The following is a 24,710-nucleotide window of genomic DNA, read 5'->3' as shown; positions in this document are numbered from 1 at the left end:
CACAAATCCAGGTGCTCAGGCATTTATTAGCAAGGTTTATGTTTTTGACATCGTCTTATCTCTGCCTGTATTGCTCCCTTTGTTCCTGTTCCTGTACTGAGTTGACCTGCTACATTGACTGTTCACATACTCATACAGAATGAAGGGGTGAGGAAATGTGTCTGCTGTGGTAGAGTTCGTTTGCATACCCCACTCTTTGTGTGAAGCCTTGCTTTCACATATACACACACACTTAGTAACAACACTGACTGATTGGTCGGCTGCATCAGAGACAGGAAGTGCAATGAAACAGTGTGCACGACTGTGATATTGTACTTACTTCTCTACAACTTCAACTCGGGTGAGTCCATCTTTTCTGTGAATAGATTGAGGGGAAAATCGGGAGAGAGCAGGGAGGAAAGGGAAGCTTTGGAGGACAGTGAGGGGATCCCTGCCTGTCAAACGTTGTTGGGTTTTTTTTTTTTTTCTCATGTGAAGGTGCCTGCATTGTTTGTTGGGCTGCAAAGGAAACTCAGAGGAGGAAATATGACTTCTCACAAAGCTACTGAAGCAGAAGGGTGGTTGCTGGGTTGTTGAACGTTAACCATGTCGTCTGTTTTCCATAGTGAGAATTACTTGCCATGCAGAATACATTACCTAGAAAACGAAGGCATCCGAAGAAGTACGAGTCAGGTGAAATGGTAGAAATAGTGTAGAATTTATGAGTGAAATATACATATAGTTTTGTGAAAACCCTAAGTTATCAGTGGTGGACTATAACTGTCAGCAGCATTATGTTAATATTATATTTTATTGTTTTTATTGTATATTTTTCAGTAATGCTCTGACAAAGGTGTAAAAAGACATTGGTATTGACCTGTTTTTGCATTCGCACGCCACACTTTCACATTTCACGTAGTACAGTACTCACGTAGTAAATAATATCACATTTTTGTACCCATGTTTTTGTCTGATGGCAAACAATTCTGCTTCTTGACTATTTATAGTTCCCTTTAAATTTTTAATAAAGTGTATTATTTTTCCAGAGAAAAAAGGCATTTTATTGTTTATGTTCCTTGCTCTGTTAGAAACATATCCATTTATCTTTTGACTGTTTTTTCTTTTTAAAACTTCAAAAACAGCAGGTTCCTGTCTTTCCCTTTACAGTTAAGTAACCTTTGCTGCAATAATGTTCACAGATTAAGAATGAACAGCTGACACCAAGTATATTTTTCAAAAGGTGTCAAAAAATGATCAAACAGCATATAAATAGGCCTCTTTGCTCAAGATCATTTTTAGAATCATGCTGAACCTGCTATTGTGTATCATACTCTCAAATTCATAAATGTGATCTGAGGCTTAGTGATCTAACTGCAGAGGAAAGGAAAGGGCCTATATTAGAGTCACTCATTAACAGCTCATGTATCAGGAAGTTGTTGTCACCTCTGTTCAGCAAAGCATACAGATTCGGCTGACAAACAAGGTCATAATTCTGCTGATTATACTAAAGATACCTATTACTTTTGATAAATGACTTCTTCCAGAAATTTATTACAAAGCTGCCTTCGATGAGAACTGAAAACAACCCTCACATGGAAGGCCTACTGTAACATCGAGATAGCTACCAGAAGCGGAGGAACTAAGAGTAAATGCATCACTTTTGAGCTATACATTATAGACCATAAGCAAACAAAAGTGAAAATAAATGTAAAATGTGAAAGAGGGTTACAGCTTCCTGCCATCTCTGTGAGGTAGCATGTCATGCAGGCCTTACGCTAGTGTAAGTTGGCTTCAGTTCCAAGTCAGATTCCACTGGTGAAAAGCTAGAATCTGCACAGATTTCTATGTTCATTTAAAATCATATGGCCAGGACTTATGTCTACATTGCTTGTGATGAAATGCAACAACATTATGATTGACTTTGACCTGCTAATTAGAAATAAATACAAAGCTGTTGTTCTGAGAAGAATCGTAAGAGTCAAACATTTATTTTTCTACAATAAATTAATTTTTATTACAATTAGAGAGCAAGAACCAACTTGTAGCGAATGTCCCCCTCAACCACCGTCACAGGGTCCAGTGCGGACGTTGCCTCTGGCCTGGGCTTGGTGTGGAGCAGGCCTACTTAATCAAAATGCTTTGGTAAAAAATTAAAGTTTTGACCCAGGTCTTCGCATCATACATGGCCAGTCTGGATCCCTAAGACGTTCTACTGAATGTGATTTCGTTTTGGATACATCATTATTGCTATCAAGCTGAATGCTTGAATTCAGACCTAAGAACTACATGAGCACAAGCGTCATTTAGAGAAAGAGGAAATATAAGAATATAAGTCTGTCTTCTTTAGTGGAGTAAGATTTTGAGTTTGTTATAAAGTTCTCCTTGGTTAAGCCTCCTTTGCATCGTATATGTGTTTCCTTTTTCATCTGCCGGAAGAATAAGTGTGAAAAGGGGTAGGGGTGTGAAGATTAAGATGATATATGCTGCTAAAGCTTTAAAGACACTAGTTCATTCTAGTTCTCTCCTCTTTTTTCTGTATAGGTGTGTGTGTGGATATTCAGATACAACGTGAGTGAGTAAGCACACCGGACAGAATATGCCTGGTCCTCCACCCCCACCACCACCCCCTCCTCCAACCTTAGCTTTGGTAAGAGACATCACAGTTTTCTATACTGCTCTTTCCTCTTCAAATTGTTGTAAAGGTAATGATATCATCCCTTACATAAAAGTTAAAAGAACATCAATTGTGAATAATCACTGTTTTTCATGTTTCGCACATTTTTGACATGTAGTGCATATGTTTTTATTCTTCCACACGATTACATATTACTCACATAACCACATGTGAAAAACATATGATTAGATATGAAATGTTTTTTGTTTGTTTGTTTGTTGTGTGTGCGTGTGGGTCGGGGGTTCACTTCAGGTTAGCAAGTGATTCCTGCTGGATATAACAAAAAAATTAACAACCAAGATGTGCATTAAGTTATTAAAATAAAAAAGGGGATCACTGACACAGTTTTATTTGCATCTTACTGTGAACCGTTTCTTTACTGCACTTTCATGTGTACTGTTCATCTTTACTTACTCAGGAAGAACACCATCAAGCATTTCTTATTGTAGGGAGCCACCTAGTGGTGACTTTATTATCAATGCTCTCTGTTTTTTTTTTTTTTGGTTCGTTTTTTTTTTTTTTTTTTAAACAGGCAAACACTGAAAAACCATCACTGTCCAGATCCGAGCAACACGGGAGAAATGCTTTACTCTCAGATATCAGCAAAGGCGCCCGACTGAAAAAAGCTGTCACCAATGACCGCAGTGCTCCAGTATTTGATAGTAAGTAACAAATTAAAAAATTTCTTCAAAATTTCTTCAACGTTTCTTCTACTATACTTCAGCAATATCTACTGCTCACTATTATATTAAAAAACAATAACAGTATGGCTTCTTTTTTTTAAACTATAATAAAACTGTTTTACAGAGCCCAAAGGGGGTGGGGCTTCTGGTGGAGGTAGTGGTGGTGGTTTAGGAGGCGGAGCTGCAGGTGGACTTGGGGGACTGTTCCAGGGTGGGATGCCAAGACTAAAATCTGCAGGAGGTGGCTCAGGTAATTAACATTTTATTTTTAAAACAAATACATGAATAACTGCACAAAATGTGTCAAATTAAACATATTCGTCTTGAGTTCTTAACATATAGCTGTTTGATATATATCTTTAAACAGCGAGGCCACCTATGCCACCCACCGGTGGGAGATTCCCAGCACCAAGTGGTGGAACTCCTCCTCGTTTCCCGGACTCTCCTTCTGGGCGATCGAACTTGAGCAGAGGCAGTGTTCCACCTGTGCCTTCCTCTACATCTGCCTCTCCACGCAGTTCACATCCTGGTGGCCCTCCGCCCATACCGGGAAGTCGATTCCCAAGCTCCCCTTCTACCCCACCAACAATGCCAGGTCGGCGCCCCAGCATTCCTGTAAACCCTGCTCCCCCTGGCCGCCAAACATCTTTACCACCACCACCAGTTCCCTCTAGTACCCGTCCATCTCCTAACGCAGTTTCCTCTGGATCCTCGAATGATTTCCCCCCTCCACCACCACCAGTAGGAGGAAACAGGTCGTTTCCACCACCCCCCGTTCCCTCTAGTGCCCGTCCATCTCCTAACACATTTTCCTCTGGATCCTCGAATGATTTCCCCCCTCCACCACCACCAGGAGGAAACAGGTCATCGTTGCCACCACCCCCTGTTCCCTCTAGTGCCCGATCATCTCCTAACACATTTTCCACTGGATCCTCGAATGATTTCCCCCCTCCACCACCACCAGTAGGAGGAAACAGGTCATCGTTTCCACCACCTCCTGTTCCCACAAGTGCCCGACCAAATTTTTCCACAGGCAGCTCAGATGATTTTCCCCCTCCTCCTCCATCCACAGGAGGACATAGGGCATCTTTTTCATTACCCCCAGTTCCCCCTAGTAGCCACCCTCCACTTCCTACACCTCCTTCTGGGTCAGATGATTTTCCTCCTCCACCACCACCTGTTGGAGGAAGCAGAACATCATTTTCTAGTGATGGGTATCCACCACCACCCCCATCAGGAAGTAAACCAGGACCGAGATCTATGGGTAGTGCCCCACCACCACTCCCTTCAGGAAGAGGAGACCTGCCACCACTGCCTCCTACACCAGCAAAGGAGCCAACCAGTACAACCTCTCATAGAAATTCTTTTAGTAACCCACCACCTGTCCCACGACCTGCGGGGTCTGCCCCACCACCACCTCCACCCAGTTCAAGACCACCACAAGCAGGAAAAGCCACATCTATACGATCTAGTATGACCTTGGTCAACTTTATTTATTTATTTTTATTACCCATTTCTGTGATGTTTCACCATGTGATTCAACATATGACATTTGGATCTCGTATTATAGGTCCTCTTCCACCACCTCCTCCAGGGGACAGCCGAGGAGGTACTCCACCTGCACCTCCTCCTAATCACCCTATTGGTAACCGAGGAGCTGGCAGACCTCCCCCTCCTCCGGATAGGCCTGGGGCAGGAGGGTTCCCTCCTCCCCCGCCCCCTTCCATGGACAATGGCTACCAGAGCTCACCTCAGAACAGCACAGGTATGGATTTGTTCACACTTTAGTAAGTATAAAGGTATAGTCAGTGATTTGGGCTAGTCAGAAGTTAGCTAGTGTTAACTATGTTGAAATTTAAAATTCAAACACATACATTCTTTTTCATTTCAGTGGTCCCCCCAAAACCATATCCCTGAAGCACATGCAAACATGCAGTCTAGTCTAGAACACTGGTATGTTAAAATAAGAGGGGAGTTAGATGTTGCAAGTAGAAATGCCTCCTTGGCCTTATTGGTTAGATGTTGGTGTTCAACATCATTTGTTTTTACCCATGTTTGCAGAGCATGGGGCGCTTAGCTGTCTAGATTCTAAATACATATTGATAGCTGCCAACCTGTGGAAAACCACCTTATTCCAAAAAAGTGTTCTGATTAGTAAACCAAGGATTTTTTTTTAGCACACTGAAGCTCAGCTAACAGCAATTTATCAATAGACCATTTGAACCAATGATAAACCAAAGTTATATAAAGAATTGTTGTCATGATGTATGGCTAGTGAAGATGACCATAAATCTCCTTCCCTTTGTCAAACCACAGTGAGTAAGTAAACCTTTAAACCACTGAATACCATGGAAGGCCCCATTTGTTACATCATACAATTAAGTGGATTTATGCTGCATTTTCTGTGTTTATGTAGTGTGTTATTATTGTTTTTTTTTGTTGTTGTTTTTTTTGGTAAGCAATGGCCTAAAAGGTAAACAGTAAGAATACTTAGTCTGAGTCAGCTGTCTGTGCAGACCTGCTAAGCTTCTTTTTTAGTGCTACACTCCACTATGCAAATACTTTGTGGTCAGAATTGCTCTTTATATCCCCACTTACTGGATTTAACCTAATTCTGACTTATTATGCACATTGTTTCTCTACAGCTCCTTCATATAGTTTGGTTGTGATAGTAAATATCTGTGGAACAATTAGACACTAACTAGAAGTGCTACAGCTCAGGACATTATGTCAAAATAGTATTAGTGTGCCAAAATTAGCATGACGGACCTTAACTCTGTCTGGGCAAGCACTAATTGAGATACTGGATTCATAAACATGTCTATTAACAAGTTAATCATGTGGCTGAAAAACACAGTACTGAATGATTTCCTGTTAAATGTGTACATTGGATAGGTTGTAGCAAATTACAGGTCATAACACTTCATTATAGACATAATTTGGCCTCAACCTTATAAATGGCTTAATGCTCCCCATATTGCTTTTTGCACTTAAAATGTTAGAAGCTAAAATAATCCCAAAGAGTGGGTTAATAACCATCAGAGATTATTAACAAGGTTATATTAGGGGTTACCAATCTAATCTGGAAAGGGCAGTGTGGCTGCATGTTTACCTTTAATAAAGCAAGAGCTTATTAAATTAATTGTTCTGGTCTTCTTATGACAATTAGATGTGGATTTGGCTGAATGTAAAAGCTTCAGCCCGACCATCACTTTGTTGATAACACTGGTGACACCTAGGCTGTATAAAGATTTGGTGAAATTGGACCCTGATAGTAAACCCACAAGGTTCTCCTTTTTTAGATGAATGGGAAATGAGGTTTCCCTTCCATCAAATTTCTGAGCTGCCCCCACCTGAGCCTTACATTTCCATCAGTAAGACGTACCCCAGCAAGGCTGGTAAGAATGATGGCAAAGGTGAGGAACATTGTATTTGGTTTATCAGTTATTGCCATATTTCATTTTCTGGGTGTCTGAATAATGTGTTTTATTCAGATAATGTAAATGTGGGCATTCCAATAAAATGTTTACATATACATTCAGAATCCATTACTATGAAACCTTGTGTTTTCTCAGCAGGAACAGTACAGAGGGAAAGAGGAGCTCCTCCACTGCCTCCAATACCCAGATAAAGATAAACAAAAATCAATCATGCCACCGTTGTATTACTATTAATTTCTTAAGCACAGCCTCAAATGTATTTTTCTGAATGTTGCAGAATTTTTAATTCCACATGTGAGTGTGCACTCTCTCTCTCTCTCTCTCTCTCTCTCTCTCTCTCTCATATACACACACACACACACACACACAGACAAATAGATGTATTAAACATTATGTATGTAATATGTAAGTATATACATTAATAATACTGATCATTCTGATGTAGGCATATCGCAGTGCAATGTATTCAAATTATATTTTGAAAGGTAGTTATCTATCTACATTTCGTTTTGTTTCCTTTTTTAGTATATTGCATTTTTAATAAAGACAAATAAAAACACAAACGGAGATGGAAAGAATTTTTTTTTGTTCTACTCTTTTTGCTGAGAAGGCTCAAATAAAACACCTTTTAGAAGACATGCTGGTTGAATGGTGGAGTGAATTAAACTAGAATTAAGAGTATGTCTAGTCTGTAAAAGAAGACTTTGGACTCTGAGCATGAAGTGATATCTGAACAAACCTTACATAGCAGAGCATTCTGGGCCAGGTACATACGAGGCAATTATGGCATTCAAGGTTTGCATGGCATTTAGAATCTGGGTGGAAAATTGCACTCACTCAACGAATTCTTGTGCAGTGTTTAATTTTGGGCTGGAAGTGGCCCTGCTGTAAAATCTGCTCCTTATCTTTTGCATGACACATGGGTATCATCAGGGTTAAGTTGTGGCTGTGTTCTGGCAGCCAGATACAGATGAGTTCATCACCATCATTACACAGCAATATGACGCCAGATGAGCTGCCAGGTGTGGGTCAGCACCTACATGGTTTACAGCTGATAGTATACAGTCGTAGAACAGTAATGATTTGTATTCCAGTATCACCCAGAAGAGGATAAGTTCCTTTTTGGGTCTGGTTCCTCTCTATTTTGTTTCCTCATGCCATCTTTGTGGTAATGTCTATTAGTGATGGGAAGTTTGGATCATTTTACTGACTCAGATTTTTGAATCTCGATCAGCAAAATGAACAAATCTTTTTTCGAGTCATTTAATTAATTTCAGGAGAATATAATTAAAAAGTTACATGTTAAATTCCCCAACACATCTAGTACTTAATAAACTATTACATAAACTATAGGCTAATGCAGCCAAGGCCGAATTATGAGAAACAGAAGTGATTAATAGCTTAGCTGGTCATCAGGCTTTGCAGTCTGTTAGTTCGCCTCATCTCCTGATCCGAGCCGTTCTCTCTTTTGTCACGTCACGTTTGTCACGTATGTTCCCCGGAAACAGAAATGATTAGTTCACTGCTCGAGTCTTCAAGTTTGAGTCGTTTGTTCATCACGTGATCGCCCCATAGGCTGAATGCAGTGGGGTGACGTAATGAACGAACGACTCGGACCCGGAGACTCGAGAAGTGAACTAATCATTTCTGTTTCCGGTACAGAACCTATGGGGATGTTGCAGCGCATGCGCGGTCAAAAATGAACGAATCACCCTCTGAAATAACTCTTTGTTCCGAATCATATTAAAGATTCATTCCAAATGAACGAATCGTTCATGAACGACAGATCACTTATGTCTATGACTAAACGCTCCATACAAATAAAACTGCACTGAACTAAACTTTGATCATGAAAAGCAGACAGCAGCCAGGTGTCACTGTTATAATAATAATAATAATAATAATAATAATAATAATAATAATAATAATAATAATAAATTAGTAACATTTCGAGAAATAAAGTCGTAGTGTCTGATGTTAAGAGGGGAAAAATTTCCACCTCAAATGCCAGCCGACCCAGGTACAGAAAATAGGAGTCTTCAGTCAGTGCCTCTCTGCACATAAGACTAACTAGCAGCAAATTTTGTTTTAATGTTGTTTTAATTCGTGTAGTTTAAAGTTTTTTAACAATGACCCTAAAACTCCGTCGGTGAAAATTTTTCAGTTAAGAATTAAAAGGACTTTTATTAAAGCCCTATTAAAAATATGGTTCCAGTGTATGTTTCGATAACCCCGCCCTCCGCTCACTGTGATTGGCTGAAATAGCTGTCAGGCGGTTCATAAAGTCAAGCCTAAACGGTGAGAAGATAAGTAGAGAGTCTGGGATGCGTGGTGTTGTAACGTGTGTATCACGTTTCCTTTTGACATGGATCTGTTCTTGCTGATATTAATAACGCCTCGCTTTGAACAGTCTCTCAGCAGGGACGAAACTGGTTAAAACAGGAGGGAAACTATCTTTGTTTTCTTCGTCTGCTCGCCATGTGGGGCTACAGTGCCGTTTCATAACCGTCACATCTGCAAGGTTCAGCACTTCACTACAACCAGGTAACAAGTCTAAAATGGGTGACTGTGGTGACCTTCAGCTTTATCAGAGTCTTTAAATAATGTCATAAAGAAACTGTCTTTCTTGTTAGATTGGATTGTGTAATGTGAATATAGCTGGTATGGCATACTGACATTCTGATCCAGTGTTTATTTTCACCCTGCTATATTGAAGTGTCTAAAATCAGTAACCATTCAAACAAGGACCATTCCTTGTCTTCAGACATAGTTTGTATAGTAAATATTCCCAGTCACTGATTTCTTTGGCTAAACACTCTGCACTGGTTTTTTGCATTTTTAGACTTTAAGCCACCTTCCATCTTCAGACCTCCAACAAGATGGATGTCCTTTCAAACACTGTCTCCATGTCCAAGCACCTACATGGAGAAGGCCACTCATCTGTCTCTCCTCCTGCCATGTCTATCGATAAACTCTTCCCTGCTCTCCTTGAGTGTTTTGGGATCATACTGTGTGGCTACATCGCTGGTCGGGCCAATATCATCACCTCTACCCAAGCCAAAGGTCTGGGGAACTTTGTGTCAAAATTTGCCCTACCAGCACTGTTGTTTAAGAACATGGTGTTGCTGGACTTTGGCGATGTCATCTGGCCATTTCTGTGGAGCATCTTGGTGGCCAAACTGAGTGTGTTCTTTGTTGTGTGTGTATTGACCCTACTGGTAGCCAGCAAGGACAGCCGATACTCCAAAGCTGGACTTTACTCCATATTTGCCACCCAAAGTAATGACTTTGCCCTGGGATACCCTATAGGTAAGTCACTTCTTATTTTCCATCAGATCTAGATATTTAGTTTGCTTTTATTTTAAAGAGAAAAGTAAATGGTCCAGCTGTCCAAGTTAAACATATTTGCAACACCCAAAAGATAATGAGGTGCTCTTATTCATTAAGGATGCACAATCCAAATTTTCCATTTTGTATATTATCTTGATATATTGACCTCCTTTTTAATAAATCTATCCAACTTTCTATTGGCAAGTTATGCAAAAAGTAAAATGGCAGTGTGCTTTAAGATGTGATGTGGGTGCTGTATTCATTGTGAAAGATCAGAGTTGTCCGTCAACACTGCCCGTTTTCACAGTGTAAAATACATCAGTGATTCAAATTTGTAAATCTAATTCAGCATTTCAGACTTACATTCCCTCCAATATAGTGTTCTGTATCACCACATCCTTATTACCCATAGATTTCCACAGCCATGTTGACTGGAGTGTCAGTGCTTACAACATGCAGATCTAGTTAATCCCTGTGGTTGTTTGCTTGGTTCATGGTTAATCTGTTAGATTGGTCTGAATCCAATGACTCAACAGTTTCGTGTGGTTATTGTGCCTTTTTAAAATATTCCTTCCATTTTTTTTTTAGTAATTCCTACCGCGATAATAAAACAGGATGTTGCATGGAATAATTTTGCCACAGTCAGATACATCATGTTTGACATATCATTGTTCTCAGTTTTGCACTACTTCCTTCTCATGCTAACTGATGTATAAAACCATCCTCCACAGTTGAAGCTCTATACAGAAACACCCATCCAGAGTACCTTCAGTACATCTACTTGGTGGCACCAATCTCTCTCATGGTGCTCAATCCTATTGGGTTTGCATTCTGCGAGGTCCAGAAACGGAGACGTGAGCAGCAGCAGCAGAAGAGTAAACTGCATGTGGTCGGGGTGGTCTTGATTCACGTTGTCAAGAATCCCATTGTCTTTATGGTGGTAATCGGGATTGCTGCACACTTTGTCCTGGGCCCAAAGATCCCTGAATTCATGCAGGAGTTTGTGGATGGTTTGGCCAATGCTTTTGGAGGAGCAGCTCTGTTTTATCTGGGTCTGACCATGGTGGGGCAGCTGAAGAAATTAACTAGGTCCACTGTGGTGGCTCTCATACTGCTCATCACTGCCAAATTGTAAGTGTATTTCATGTTTAGGCCTAGTCAGTCCCTCCAGGGTTTCAGGATTTTGCAGTCACTGAAATGGACACAGTCAAGCATACTCCACAATATTCGGAGGAGCTTGCAAATTTTCAAAATTACTGCGGATTTTCCGCAGATTTGGGCCAAACATGTCATCTGATGTCACCACAAAATGCATTCAACGTGCGATTTCGTGTGTGTTGAACATGACTACAGCTAAAAGGTCTCATTAAACAGCAAACATCACTGTGAAAGACAGTGGCTAACAATTTTGTGCAACTGCAATTTCACAAATTCAAGTAGTTTTCTGAAAAGAAAAAAGCACAAAAAACTCCACAAATTGCAATCACATAAACTCTGTGAAATCCTGTGTGAACTGCCTAGTGTTCTATATCAGATGCCCAATATCTGACTTGGTTTTTGTGTATGACCCATAACCATTCCAGCTTTTAGAGCACAACTTTAAAAAAAAAAAAAAAAAAAAAAAAAAAAAAAAAAAGTCATTGTGCTCATTACCATTAAAACTTACTGTTTGTGCATTATTGTGCAATAACAAAATTGTCTTTCAGTCTATGCAGATTACAGCTTAGTGGATTTATGTTTTGTATTTAGAGAATTGGCAAGTTTCAAATTTAGCAAGTTTTATTTTGGTCTGGATATGTGCAAAATTGTAGCAAAACTCTAATTGTGACCCTCAGGATAATTTGTTGCCATGGATTACCTGTTTGTGTGCTGAGTCCACAGAGTCATTATTAGTGTTTTGATTTGGTGAGGATGTTCAAGCAGTGGGTTTGCAAATGCAAACCTGCTCCTGTCCGCAAAGCGTAATTTTCCTAATCCATGTAATTCTGCTGATGTGTGATTCAGGCCGAGGTAAGTTATTTACATCTCCGTGAAACCGTTGACCAATAAAATGCAGAGTATTGTATTTTATATTATTTATATGTACTTATAAAGAAATAACACCCACTCTAGATTAAGTATTTTTACATTTATCAACCAAAACCATTACTAAAATATTTATTATAAACGTTAAACCTGTTGTATGTTTATTTTTCAAACGTGGTTTAAACTTCTCAATTTGAGAAATGCATGTCTTTCTAACTAGACTGTCTACCTGACACTAACACTGCACTGCCTTTTATTTGTACAGTTAGTGGAGTTTTTATTTGTTTATTATTGAAATGTTATCAACGTATTGGTATTTTGCATACCGCAATGCTTATTATTGATTTATTTGATTATGCAGTAGTTTTGCGTAGTAATCACATTAGTTTTACACGGCACAGAAAGAAGTATGACTATACAGTATGTCATGAATCTACATAAAATGGGTCATAACGAAGACCACTAGCTAGTCTGTAGTAATCTGTAGTATTTTGAACTCCTCAACAGATAACCAGCATTTATGAGGATCATGATTTTCAGAGATATAACATGATGTGTAGAGATTAGTGTTGTAGAAATGTAAAACTTTGTGTGTGTCCCGTAGACTGGTGATGCCACTGATTTGTAGAGCTATGGTGGAGGTTTTGGACAGTGGGAATATTAGCTCTCAAAACCAGAGCAGTCTCTCCAATTATGCTTTCCTGTATGGCGTTTTCCCCACTGCACCCAGTGTGGCCATTTACGCCAGTCACTACAACATGGAGCTGCAGGTGGTAAGTGCTTGTGTCTGTATTTGGTACTTTATGAGGAGAGAGAGAGAGAGAGAATGAATTTTTTTTTTTTTTTTTTGTCTGCTTCTAGGATAAAGTAGAGAGAAATATAAAAGCTGTGGTCTATACTAAATGCTGATGCCACCAGTTAATGCATGTATGGCTAGGAAGGTAGATGTGCATTTTGTAGGCTAACCTTGGGCCAAAGTGCCCCCTGATGATGAATACCATGTGATGTGTATAATAATAACTTTAGTTTTGAAGGTGTGTAGTTATCTTTGAATGTACATGACTTTCATTTTTCCAGATGACATCAGGGATGGTGATCAGCACATTCCTCTCTGCCCCAATAATGTACGTCTCTGCATGGTTGCTGACTATTCCCTGGATGGATCCCAAACTACTAGAATCAGCACTACAGAACATTAGCTTTAACATCAGCATTGTCAGCCTCGTTGCTCTTGTGAGTAGTTCCCTTAAACACAAAGTGCACACTATGCCTTTTTCTGTACCATTTTTTTTTTTTTACTTTGTTGCTTCCTCCAATTCTGTGAGGGTTTTTTCAAGCCAATTGAGTCGCTCTGGTTTTGAGTTCTGTAGCCTTGTTATAATATAGGATTATAATAAATCAGTGTGACGATAATTACAGGAGCATAAATAACAGTCTAAATTTTATTCATCAAACCATGTCATGTTAAACTAGCATTATAAGAGGCTATGATAGGGAAAACTAAATAAATGCACACTGTCTTGGACTGTGAATTCTCTCTCTCTCTCTCTCTCTCTCTCTCTCTCTCTCTCTCTCTCTCTCTCTCTCTCTCTCTCTCTCTTTTTTGTGTTATTTAAGATCATTTTAAAAATTGTATTGTGTTTACTCAGGTTTCCGTTTTATCTTGGATTGTTCCAGAAATTAAAACAATGTGGTATGAGTTGCACAAAAACAGAAGAAATCAGAGATACTTTTGTGTGTGTTTGAGCTTTGTTGTGCAGCTGTAAAGAGTGTTTCTAATCTGCAGCATTTTGTGCACTCTGCTAAACCACAGGGGGCCTACACTTCCTTCCTCTTTATATTGCACTCTAAAGTCTAGGTCCACACACAAGTAAACAGAAATGGTTTATTAATAAACAAATGAACTTAAATAGATCTCCACCCTAAGTGGAGCAGATTGTGCCACACAGATTCATCACTTAAATGTCTGAGTCTGATTTTCTCCTGCCACAATCTGTGTTGCATCATGATGGGGGCGTGGGATGTTTTGCATGGTGTTGAAACATGTTTGTATGGTTTTGAAACACTTTGAATGTTTTTCCAAGATATACTGACACCTGAAGAGATTAATTGAACCTGAAATACTTGTATCTTCTCCAATGCATGCGATGTGTTGCAGGTGTGGTGTGTTGCTGTGAGTATAATGAGTAAGAAGTTCTGCAGACGTCCACAAATGTTTACCATCAATCTGTTCGTGGCACAGGTGAGGCAGTGATTATCACTGACACACATTTAAATTTGACCTGCTACTCTATTTGCAAATCGTAGACATGACTAACGTGTTTGTGAAACAGAATACAATAGAAATTTGTTGTGAAAATGTGACCTATAAGAGAGATTAAAATTATTTATACCACAGTGTGCTGTTGAATTCTTAATCCTGATTGGTCAGAACAGAGGTATTCAGACTTTTCCCCATAAACCCACTTCCCAGTTTTTTGGAGAACTTGCACCTGCCTTTTAAAATCAGTTATCTAATGTCTGTCCTGAAAACCATAAATGCTTACTGACTGTCATAGAAGAGCAAAGCAAACAGTGTTTTAAATCAGTCCAATTATAATTGCCATCAACATTGTAGAGTGTTAGATTTTATACTTTGTTATAGGCCTGTTTAATGTCCAAAATTTCAGTCTTATCTCTTTTGGTGCTGATTTTGACTGATTTTGGCTGAAATATTTTGGTGGCATCCCTAATAAACAATCAGCTGATGTTTTATATGCTTATGTAATGATAGTTAATTCAGACACGCATCGATAGATTTTATTTCGCATTCACAATGAACTGTATAATTTCCATTTACCATGAGAGGAAGTGAGGAACACCTGCACACAACTGTTGATCAATTTGGATTCACATGTCGATTGGCTCCTCTGCCCATTTTATTGTATGGAAAAAGAAGACCGCTTGTATGGATTATTTGTGTTCCGCTGTGAAAATTGTAAGCTCCTACCAATATGCATTATGGTTGTCTGTTTGAAACATCCTTTTAAACATTTTTTTTGGTATTTTTCATCTCCTCACACCCCACAGTGTGAATATGTCCAGTTCAGAAGGTGCTGATTAATTTTCTATAACAGCGGTAGTTCCAACTGCAAGGCAAATAACAGGTTTATATTAATGTGCTCATTCTACTGTTATTGTTTCTATAGTAACAGGAGAGTGAATATTATGGGAGATGTACCACAGAAATTTATTAAAGAACACTCCTCATTATGAGGTTTTGTGTAGAGATGTATATTTAGCATTTATTGGAGGAGTCTCCAGTGTCAGTGTTTTGAAACAGTCTGACAGGACAGGGGGTTTGTCTGATAATGACATTTTTGTGGTATAAAAATAATAAAACACTGTGGACCATGCTCTTATTGGAAAACAATCAACTTCAGGGTGATTATGGTACTACTCTGCAGTTGGGCAGCAGAAGACCACCCTGTCATTGATTGTTTTCCTATAACAGCATGTTCCATTATGTTTTTATTTCTTACATAAGTGCTTATACTTATATATGGGGTAGTAGTGGCTTGGTGGTTAAGGCTCTGGGTTACTGATCAGAAGGTCGGGGGTTCAAAGTTCACTGCCAAGCTGCCACTGTTGGGCCTTTGAGCAAGGCCCTTAACCCTCTCTGCTCCAGGGGTGCTGTATCATGGCTGCCCCTGTACTCTGAACCCAGTTTCCTGACATACTGGGGTATGCGAAGAAAAGAATTTCACTGTGTATATGTATGTGATCAGTAAAGTCTCATTATCATTATAATTACATTAGTATGGTTCTTATCTTTTTGTTTTTGCCTCAAATGTGTAGCTGATGGCATGTATAGGTATGATCGCTTGGAAGTTTGTGGTGGTTAAGGATAACTTTGTTGGTCAGGTTTTGACCTTTACTCTACTCTATGGCTCACTCTACAGCACTTACATTTGGCCAGGTAAGACAAAAATCATGCATACGAATGCTTGTTATTTATTTAAGGAAGGAATATCATTACAACAAATGTCTAAATTTTCCACAGTTGATGATGATTTCTTTCGATTTCCTAAGGTCTAATAGCTCTCTCTCTGTTCTTGCTGAGGAGGGATGAGGAACTGAAAGTGCAGCCTGGAGTTTTAATGCTGATTGGTTGGGGGTGAGTTGTTGGGGTTTTTTTTTTTTTTTTTTTTTTTTTTTTTTTTTTTGTTTGTCTGCTGCTACTACTACTAAGGCTTGCACAGATTTGACTTTTATTGGTACATAATAATTTATCTAGTTTGTTTTGGGTGGGGCTGGCAGTTGTGTGAAACTGCTAGGCACTACAAATTGAAAACATTACCAAAGTGATTTGATTGGCTACAAGCAGTCTGTTGATTAGACATTGAAGTTTGTGTAGCAACCAAAGCAGGATCAGAGATGTGGTATTACAGTAAAGTGTGTGTGTGTGTGTGTCTTTTGACTAAAGTGCTGTGTGGGAGTGGGGGGGGGTGATATTCATGCAACACTTACAACTCTCTCTTCCTACTGTGTTTAGAGATGGTATAAACATTGACACTTGTAATGATTTGAGAATGAGGAAATGGGAGACAGGGTCTAATAATGCAGAACTATTCGCAACTCTCTCAGCTTTTTTTTAAAAAATTATTTATTTATTTAATTTAAAATTAAACATGCACTGTGCTGTGTGCTGGTTGTCTCTCTCTTTCTGGCTCCTATGGGAGGCAAGTAAGAGCACAAAGAAGCACAAACATATTAACTTTCACTAATTACACACAGGTAAGACTCATCATGCGTTTCCTGGTGGTTCGACCTGTGTCCTCCCTGTCCACAGCGGACACTCGACTACTCTCCCGCTGCAATAAACGTGTTAATTTTATTGGAGCCCATAATATTTTAGTGTACACTGTTCACTATTGTTTGAACAGTCAAAAAAACAGTGATAACCTTTAAAAATGATACAAACCACCACATCACCGGTTATAGAAATATTACTTGTATTCTTGGTATAAATGTTAGCAACTACAAATCACAGATGCAACATGTAAATGCATGTTCCTGTTCAGACTCTGTGACCTTTTATTACAAAATAACACCCCAGCAGTTTACTAAGGTGCGATGTGTTTTGTATAATGGCTGTTTTTGTGTGATCCATTCATGGAGAAGCATGGCTGCTTATGTACAGTAGTGTCTTATGTCCCCCATTTACAGAGTGCCAGGTGTAGCAATAAGTATCTTGCTCATGGTGGGAGAGAAGATGCCAGACACCATTGACTCCGCCTTCTTTTTCGGTCCACCACAGGTAAAGGATTTCATCTTCGATAATTACATGATCTTGATAATGGTGCACATTCAACCAACACCAAGAGTGTAGGCATAGTGAGTGTGTGTTCACTCTCTAGAATCATGGACTGTGTTTCAGTAACTGTTCAAGAAACGTTAGCCTACTGGTATGACCCATAGAAACTAGCATTATTTAGAGAATACTACATGTCTTACCTTAAATTGATTACAGGTCACAGGAGCTGCTGTGACTCCACTCATTGTTTGTGTAGTGAAATAAAATGTATTTTGTACAGTTCTTACAAGCTCCCCAAGAAATTTCCAAATTTATTTCCACATGAAGAAATATATTTTTAAAAGCCCTAATTCCCAATCCTCTCTCTCCCTTTGTGCATGTAGGTTGTGTGTACAGTGGTCGTGTTGGGTGTGGGTATAGCTGTAGCTGGAATGTCCCTCTTGCTGCTCAGCAGAGGCACACAGGAATATCAAACCCTTGAGCATGGCTCTCTGAATGCCACTGCAAAGGACCGCAAGACTGAGAACAGTACACAAACCCAAAGCACTATTGAACAGCCCACCATAGAGGATGGTATTAGGAGAGGTAATGCGCATTACCATTGTTAACATGTCACTGTCTGATTTAAAACACTTCAGATAAAGTATTTTACCTAGTGTATTTTACACTAGGTAATTAGATGTGCACATTTTACTGCAAGAGTACTTATTACATATTTCTTTTTGTTCTTCCAGGGTGTCAGGAATGTGTGTGTAACTGTACTTCAATTCAGACTGTACCTAATATTTGCAACAGCAGTGTGAAGGACACACCATCTATACAGCCAGGTAAATAATCACCTTTTTTGGGGGGGGGGTTGCGCCGCACACACCCTTGATAATAATTTATTCCTATCTTGTATTGCCCTTAAATAAATAATTTTAACTCCAGCTGCATGTCACCGTATCTAGCTGAGCTAAGATGTGCCAAGTGAGATTGGTTATATAACGCACAGTGCTCTGAAAGTATCTGCCCCATCCTGATTTCTTTTGTTTTTGTCTCATACGAAATTGTTTCAGAATTTAAAATAAAATCTAATATAAAACAAAGGCAACCTGAGAAAACACAACAGTTTTTAAGTGAATTTTTTAAATTTATTTATTTATTTATTTATTTTTGCTTCAATAAATAACATTATCTAATACCAACTGCCCCTGTGAAATGTATTTGCCCCTATATTTACTGATTCCCAAATCTATGAAACTGCATTCACAATGGAGTTCAGCTGGATTAGATGTAACCAGGCCTGATTACCGCAAACCCTGTTCAATCAAATCGGCACTTAAATAGAACTTTTTTAACAGCATGAGGTTGGTTAAAAGGTCTTACCCAGTAACACACTGTGCCAAAGTGGAAAGAAATTCCAGAAATTATGAGAAAGACGCTGATCTAAATACATCAGTCTGGGAAGGGTTACAAAACTGTTTCAAAGGCTCTGGGACTCCAAAGAACCACAGTGAGAGCCGCTATCTCCAAACGGAAAAACTCTGCTTGGTCGTGAACCTTCCTAGAAAAGGCTGACCTTCCAAAATTCCTCCAAGAGCACAGCATCTGCTTATCCATGAAGTCACAAAAGAGCCAAGGACATCAAAGGAACTACAGGACTCTCTTGCATCAATAAAGGTCACTGTTCATGACTCTATCAGAAAGACACTGGGCAAAAATGGCATCCATGGAAGAATGGTGAGGTGAAAACCACTGCTAACGCAGAACAATGAGGTTCATCTGAATTTTGCCAAAACACCTTGATGATCCTCAAACCTTTTGGGAGAATGTTCTGTAGACTGATGCGTTTAAAGTGGAACTGTTCGGAAGACAGGGGACCCATTCTGTCCGTAAGTTAAAACTCAAGTGCATCTGGATTATGCAGCAAGACAAAGATCCAAAGCATAGGAGTAAGTCCTAGTCCTTGTCCACAAGTAAGTGAAAGACCGATCTCCAGTTATCAGAAATGTTTGGTTGCAGTTATTGCTACTAAAGGTGGCACAACCAGATTTGAAGTTTAAGGGGGCAATTACTTTTGTGTGTGTGTGTCTGTGTGTGTGTGTCTGTGTGTGTGTAATAAAAAATAAATGAATAACTGTTGTGTGTTTACTCGGGTTGCCTTTGTTTTATGTTGTATTTCATTTGAAGATAAACTATTTAGTTTGAGATGTACACAAAACAGAAGAAATACACTTTCACAGTACTGTATATCTGCCTATTAGAGTTTAGCTGAGTGAAGACAAATTCCAGTGAAACCAATCATAAGCAGTACATGCATTCATTGGGGGAGGATGGTACATCATCCTTCAATTCTGTGTTAAAAATGAGTACACCCAATAATTCAGTAGCATGTAGAACAACCTTTTTAGCATCAATAACTTGAAGTGGGTGTTTTTCTGTTGATGTTTCAATCACATCATTTTGGAGAAATTTTGACCCACTCTTCATTATAACATTACTTTAGTTCATTGATTTCTGAGGGCATTCATTTATGCACAGCTCTCTTAAGATCGTGTTTTTTTTGTTTGTTTGTGTTTTTTTTTTTTTTTTTTTTTTTTTTTTTTTTTTTTTTTTTTTTTTCCCCTTCCCTTTTTTCACCTACCTTTGGCAGGTGTTCGGTTAAAGCCTGAAATGTAATTTATTTTATACCACGGTTCATTTTGTATTCTCAAGTCCGATTGGCTAGAAATTGTTGAATTTAATTTTCTTAATGGAAACATTGGCTGTTTATACTAATACATTATCGTTTTCTATAAGAACAGCTCATTCACTGGGACTTGTATGGAGGATGCCATACATGAAAGGAGTCCAATAGTAAACAGATTAAACACTTTTTATATAAAAAAAAATAAATAAATAAATAAAAAAAAATTTTAATCAGGTCCAACAATAAATGGCGCCATCTTGTAGGTATATTGAGAATTGCATGCAGGACTGCTGTAACAGCCCTTAATGTACAAATTAGATGTTGCATAAAGGCTTGATATGTAGTTTAAGCATCTTTTTGCTAAGCGATAGAGAAACTTTAACAGGGCACTTTTTTTTTTTTTTTATAAATTAGATTTTTGTATGCAAGGATGAAGTGAAATTGATAATTGTTTGTAAATATAACTTTGTTCATTTCAGTGGTGTTCATCATTGTGTCAAAAACAGAAGTAAAACAATAAATATTGGTTATTGGGCACTTAAACATGCAAGTATCGGTTATAAAATAAATAAATAATAATAAAAAAATTTTAAAAACCGTATCAGTCGATCTCTATTTTTGGAAGGAGCCTCCAGTGTCAGCACTTGGTCAGAAGTGATTCTGTTCCTTTAGTTTTTCCCACAATGGGAAAGTCTGAGGATGGTGTGCTTTTTGTTTTTCTTTGTAACAGAATAAGCTTTATTTATTTATTTTGGTTTCATGACCTTTCAAGAGAGAAACAGTTAGAAGCCAACATCAACAGCGTCAATGGAGATGCCTCTGCCACCAAGTCTAGTCCTTCTTGTTACTAATTTGTATGCCAGAATTTCCTTTTAAAATATACTTGAAATAAAAGGAAGCTTTAGAAGCAAAATGATTTCAGATATACTCTAGGTATGTATTGTATCAGATTGTTATAACAGTATTTATGTATGGTGAACTTGGATTACAAAAAATACATGTTTTAGATCATGGTGTTAAAGGGCTGATCAGTTGTGTCCTCTAAATGAACTATACTGTAATATTTATGTTGGAAAACATCATGTCGCAGATGTGACACTAAGCAAGTCTATTTATTGGTCCTTGCCATGGTTAGTGTGAGATGTGACTCTGTGCACAGGTCAATGTGGAAACTGCTGTGACTCCTCTCATTGTTTGCTGGTAGAAGAGGAACAGAAACAGCAGAGTGCAGACAGACAGGTGGCTAGACATGTACTTCTCTGTCTTCTACTCACTGTCAGCCTCCTAGCTGTAAGTATAAATAACATCTCTGTTACACTTAATTTTCATTTTGCAAGGAGAAAGCAAATCTTCAGCTAAAGGTTATGGCTTCTGCTATGCAATAGACCAGTGTTCACCCACCCTGTTCCTGGAGATCTACTTTCCTGAAGACGTCCTCGTGCCCACCTGACCATCTGATAATTGCCTTAAGAAGTTATTTATCAAATAAGACAAGTTTGTTAGACTTTGGTTGGAGATTGTACCTGCAGGAAGGTAGATCTCCAGGAACAGGGTTGATGACCACTACAATAGACAGTCAGGTGACATGAAGATGGTGAATGCTCAGTCACAATCACAAGTGAGATGGGAATTTATAGGAAGTTAATCAGGAGGAAGGTGATTCATCAGTCTTTCTTCCAAAATTCTGTTTCATAATTTCATTTACATTAATTTCATTTTCACTTTGGGTTTGGGAAAAGATTGTACATGCTTTAGTAGCTTTTTATCGCTGATTTGAATACTTGATTGATTTATTTTTTATTTTATAGGAAAAAAATTTATCCTGCTCAGTTTTGGATAGACTTTCAGTCCTATAAGAGAATTTTAGTTGTTACAACTGCCAAACGGCGAAAGAAACACCAATTCAAATTTTGAATACATAGTAACTGAGTAATCGGCAATAAATACAATTGGAGATAAGTTGAAATAAAATCAAAGCAAATAAAATAAGTGGTGGTAGAAATAATTGTGGAAGAAAACGATCTATGGCTCTTTGTAAAAGTTCCAATGTACATTATTCACTTGAAATAAGAGGCTCTTGTCTAAAATTTGGGGTGCACGGATTCGTTACTGATCCTGAAATGCTGGATCAGTAGCGGATCCAACTTGAGTTATGCGTGTAATGTTTCCAGGCATAACACTGTACTTGCAGTATATGTGAACATGGCGCACACACAAGTAACATACTTTTCAGAAGGTTGACATTTCTGTATTACAAATTCCTTATTCTAATATTGAGATGCTGGATTTTTGACTTCTAATGAATCTAGTATATATGAAAGTTGCACTTTTTGAATTAAATTACAGGAAATAATTAACTTTTCCACTATATTCAAATTTTTTGAGATGCATGTCTGTGTGTGTGATCTATACATGTGTGTATGTATAATTAAAGTGTGTGTGTGTGTGTGTGTGTGTTTTTATATATATATATATATATATATATATATATATATATCTCTCTCTCTCTCTCTCTCTCTCTCTCTCTCTCTCTCTCTCTCTCTCTCTCTCTGATCACTAAATTATTATATTTTTAAATTCATTGACACAGTAAATTAGTGTAGTGTTTCTGCAGTTAATGAATTTCAGTTTTCTAGAATGGGAACCAAAGACTGAAATTACAAATGCCAAAGGCAAATAAAACTAAGTACTACTAATACAGACTTACAATTCCTTCAGATGGATTTATGGTGCTGTCTCAATCCTCTTGCCTACCATAGCAGATTTACATTCCATTTACTCTGATTTACTCGCTGTCCTTAGTGTCTTGATCATGTCGCTCACCCATGTTCTCCCTTCATGCTGTGTGTGCATACGTGTTGTAGAATTTCTCCAGCTACCTCTGGTGGCTCTTCAGTCCAGTTCCAGGCAGACTCTACTTAGAGCTGCAATTCTTCTGTGCTGTGATCAACTTTGGACAGGTAAGAATGTCTGTCTGCTTTCAGTCTTGCATCAACATTTTAATTGTCCATCGTTACTTTATAGTTAACAAGATATCTGCCTCTCTCCCCATAGGGCTTTATATCATTTGGCATTTTTGGCCTTGACAAACATTTAATCATTATACCATTTAAAAAGAGGTATGTTTTGTTCACGTTGGTGAGATCTCATAAGTCCTGTTAATAGTCTGTGTTGCTTGTGTTGGTTAATTGCACTGTTTTATGTATGTAGGTTAGCACGTCTGATGCAGACTCAGAAACAGGAGGCAGCAGGATCCTCTGTGTCTGAGGAGATCAGACTGGCCTGCAATCAGTTTCTCAAGTACCATAAAGAAAAATGTGTCCAGGACATTGTCCAGGAAAAGAGGTAGGTATTCGCTGTAAGATAGCTAACTCTGAAAAGGTCTTTTTACTTTATTACTAGGAGTCAATCTGTTTAATACAGTGCTGTTGAACTCTCAAATCTGAGTGGTCAGAGGCTGTTAATTTTATTTTCTGTAACATAACAGCTAACAAATCTTGCTTAACAATAAAAAAAAAAAAAAGTCTAATCGTTGATCTGGTGAAGTTTTCCGTATGGTGAGGTTTATTTACATTTACAGACTGTATCTCTATTGAACTTAAAGCTAAGCAATCTTTTTTTTTTTTTGTAACACAAGCTGGGTGATTTTGGTTTTGTTTTGTTTTTTTAAGATGAAGCAAAAAAGGTTTGTAAGGGGATGCCTGTGTTATAGCAGGAAAAAACTTATCTTGTGAACAACGACCCATGCAACTTATAACGTTCACTGAAATAAATTGTACCCTTTGGCAAACTGCTGTGGTATAAGAGGAATTAAACATTTTGCGACATGCTGATTTAAGAAATTAATCGACTTCAGGTTCGTAATGCATCACACCGCCCGTCATTGTTTTTCTATTACAACATGCCCCACAGTGACTTATTCCTTACATAATGTACAGTATGAGTCACTTTTTGTTTTTCTCCAGCATGTGATTTTTAAAAAAAAAAAAAAAAAAAAACCACACTATTTTGTAGCTATGGAGCAAACCTTTTTCATGCTTCCTCATTTTTAGTTTCAGTTCTGCATTGCACTTAAGAGCAGCTTGTTCTTAATCACTATTCTCATACCTACCTCCATCCCCACTTATGTATGTGTGTGTTGTGCAGGTGTGGGGAGCACAGTGTAGCGCACACGTTTCTTGGCAGTGAAATGGTGCTGTGGCTGCAGACTGTTGGATTGGCCAATGACCAGGGGGAGGCACTGCTCTATGGCTCCCGTCTGCTGGATGGCGGAGTCATCCACCACATCACTCATGACTATGATTTCCAAGACGACGACTTGCATTACTGTTTCACAGAGGGCTGTGTTGTCCTTAACGCCTGATAATATTGTACCAACAAAAGACATAACACCTGACTTAACCATTAGTGTGATTTATGGCTTGTTAGGAGTTACACTTACCATAAACTGACTTGTTTACAGGACGAAAAGGTATGCAATTAACAATGTGATGCTTTGGAGTACACTATATGTATATGATGATGATTTGTACAAGGGTACAATGCACTGAATATTTCAAATACAATGCAAGACCATCAGAGCTTTAAGAAAGTGTGTGTGTGTGTGTGTGTG

The 24,710-nt window shown here is 38.5% G+C and overlaps 2 protein-coding genes across 3 annotated transcripts; both read left to right on the top strand.

Moving 5' to 3' along the window:
- The first annotated feature begins 132 nt into the window (after nucleotides 1-132).
- On the top strand, nucleotides 133-7,339 carry wipf1a (WAS/WASL interacting protein family, member 1a). Of its 2 annotated transcripts, none has more exons than XM_017470901.3 (8): nucleotides 133-340; nucleotides 2,521-2,626; nucleotides 3,186-3,315; nucleotides 3,461-3,586; nucleotides 3,704-4,807; nucleotides 4,907-5,101; nucleotides 6,639-6,752; nucleotides 6,915-7,339. In XM_017470901.3, the coding sequence occupies exons 2-8, from the start codon at nucleotides 2,576-2,578 to the stop codon at nucleotides 6,965-6,967; spliced, it is 1,773 nt and encodes a 590-aa protein (XP_017326390.2). In that variant the 5' UTR covers nucleotides 133-340; nucleotides 2,521-2,575; the 3' UTR covers nucleotides 6,968-7,339. The 2 variants fall into 2 exon arrangements, with proteins under 2 accessions (XP_017326390.2, XP_017326389.2); XM_017470900.3 differs by having other exon boundaries at nucleotides 135-340; nucleotides 6,912-7,339.
- Nucleotides 7,340-9,049: 1,710 nt separating this feature from the next.
- gpr155a (G protein-coupled receptor 155a) lies at nucleotides 9,050-24,676 on the top strand. The gene is made up of 16 exons (XM_017469866.3): nucleotides 9,050-9,320; nucleotides 9,619-10,085; nucleotides 10,838-11,237; nucleotides 12,736-12,904; nucleotides 13,209-13,364; nucleotides 14,290-14,373; nucleotides 15,969-16,089; nucleotides 16,203-16,287; nucleotides 17,340-17,430; nucleotides 17,811-18,012; nucleotides 18,162-18,254; nucleotides 21,258-21,388; nucleotides 22,963-23,058; nucleotides 23,153-23,217; nucleotides 23,309-23,443; nucleotides 24,245-24,676. Exons 2-16 carry the CDS (start codon nucleotides 9,656-9,658, stop codon nucleotides 24,459-24,461), a joined length of 2,475 nt encoding a protein of 824 aa, XP_017325355.1. The 5' UTR covers nucleotides 9,050-9,320; nucleotides 9,619-9,655; the 3' UTR covers nucleotides 24,462-24,676.
- Nucleotides 24,677-24,710: the final 34 nt, after the last annotated feature.

Source organism: Ictalurus punctatus, chromosome 6 (assembly GCF_001660625.3).
Source record: "Ictalurus punctatus breed USDA103 chromosome 6, Coco_2.0, whole genome shotgun sequence".
Classification (NCBI taxonomy): Eukaryota; Metazoa; Chordata; class Actinopteri; order Siluriformes; family Ictaluridae; genus Ictalurus; species Ictalurus punctatus.
The sequence above is the reverse complement of the archived record's forward strand: the minus strand, read 5'-3'. Positions and strand labels throughout refer to the sequence as shown.

Coding starts and splice junctions, on each gene's coding strand:
- wipf1a (XM_017470900.3), top strand. CDS start 2,576: ATGCCTGGTCCTCCACCCCCACCACCACCCCCTCCTCCAACCTTAGCT. Junction 3,316..3,460: donor CAGTGCTCCAGTATTTGATA/GTAAGTAACAAA, acceptor ACTGTTTTACAG/AGCCCAAAGGGGGTGGGGCT. Junction 6,753..6,911: donor TGGTAAGAATGATGGCAAAG/GTGAGGAACATT, acceptor GTGTTTTCTCAG/CAGGAACAGTACAGAGGGAA.
- gpr155a (XM_017469866.3), top strand. CDS start 9,656: ATGGATGTCCTTTCAAACACTGTCTCCATGTCCAAGCACCTACATGGA. Junction 11,238..12,735: donor CTGCTCATCACTGCCAAATT/GTAAGTGTATTT, acceptor TGTGTCCCGTAG/ACTGGTGATGCCACTGATTT. Junction 23,059..23,152: donor CTGTGATCAACTTTGGACAG/GTAAGAATGTCT, acceptor CTCTCCCCATAG/GGCTTTATATCATTTGGCAT.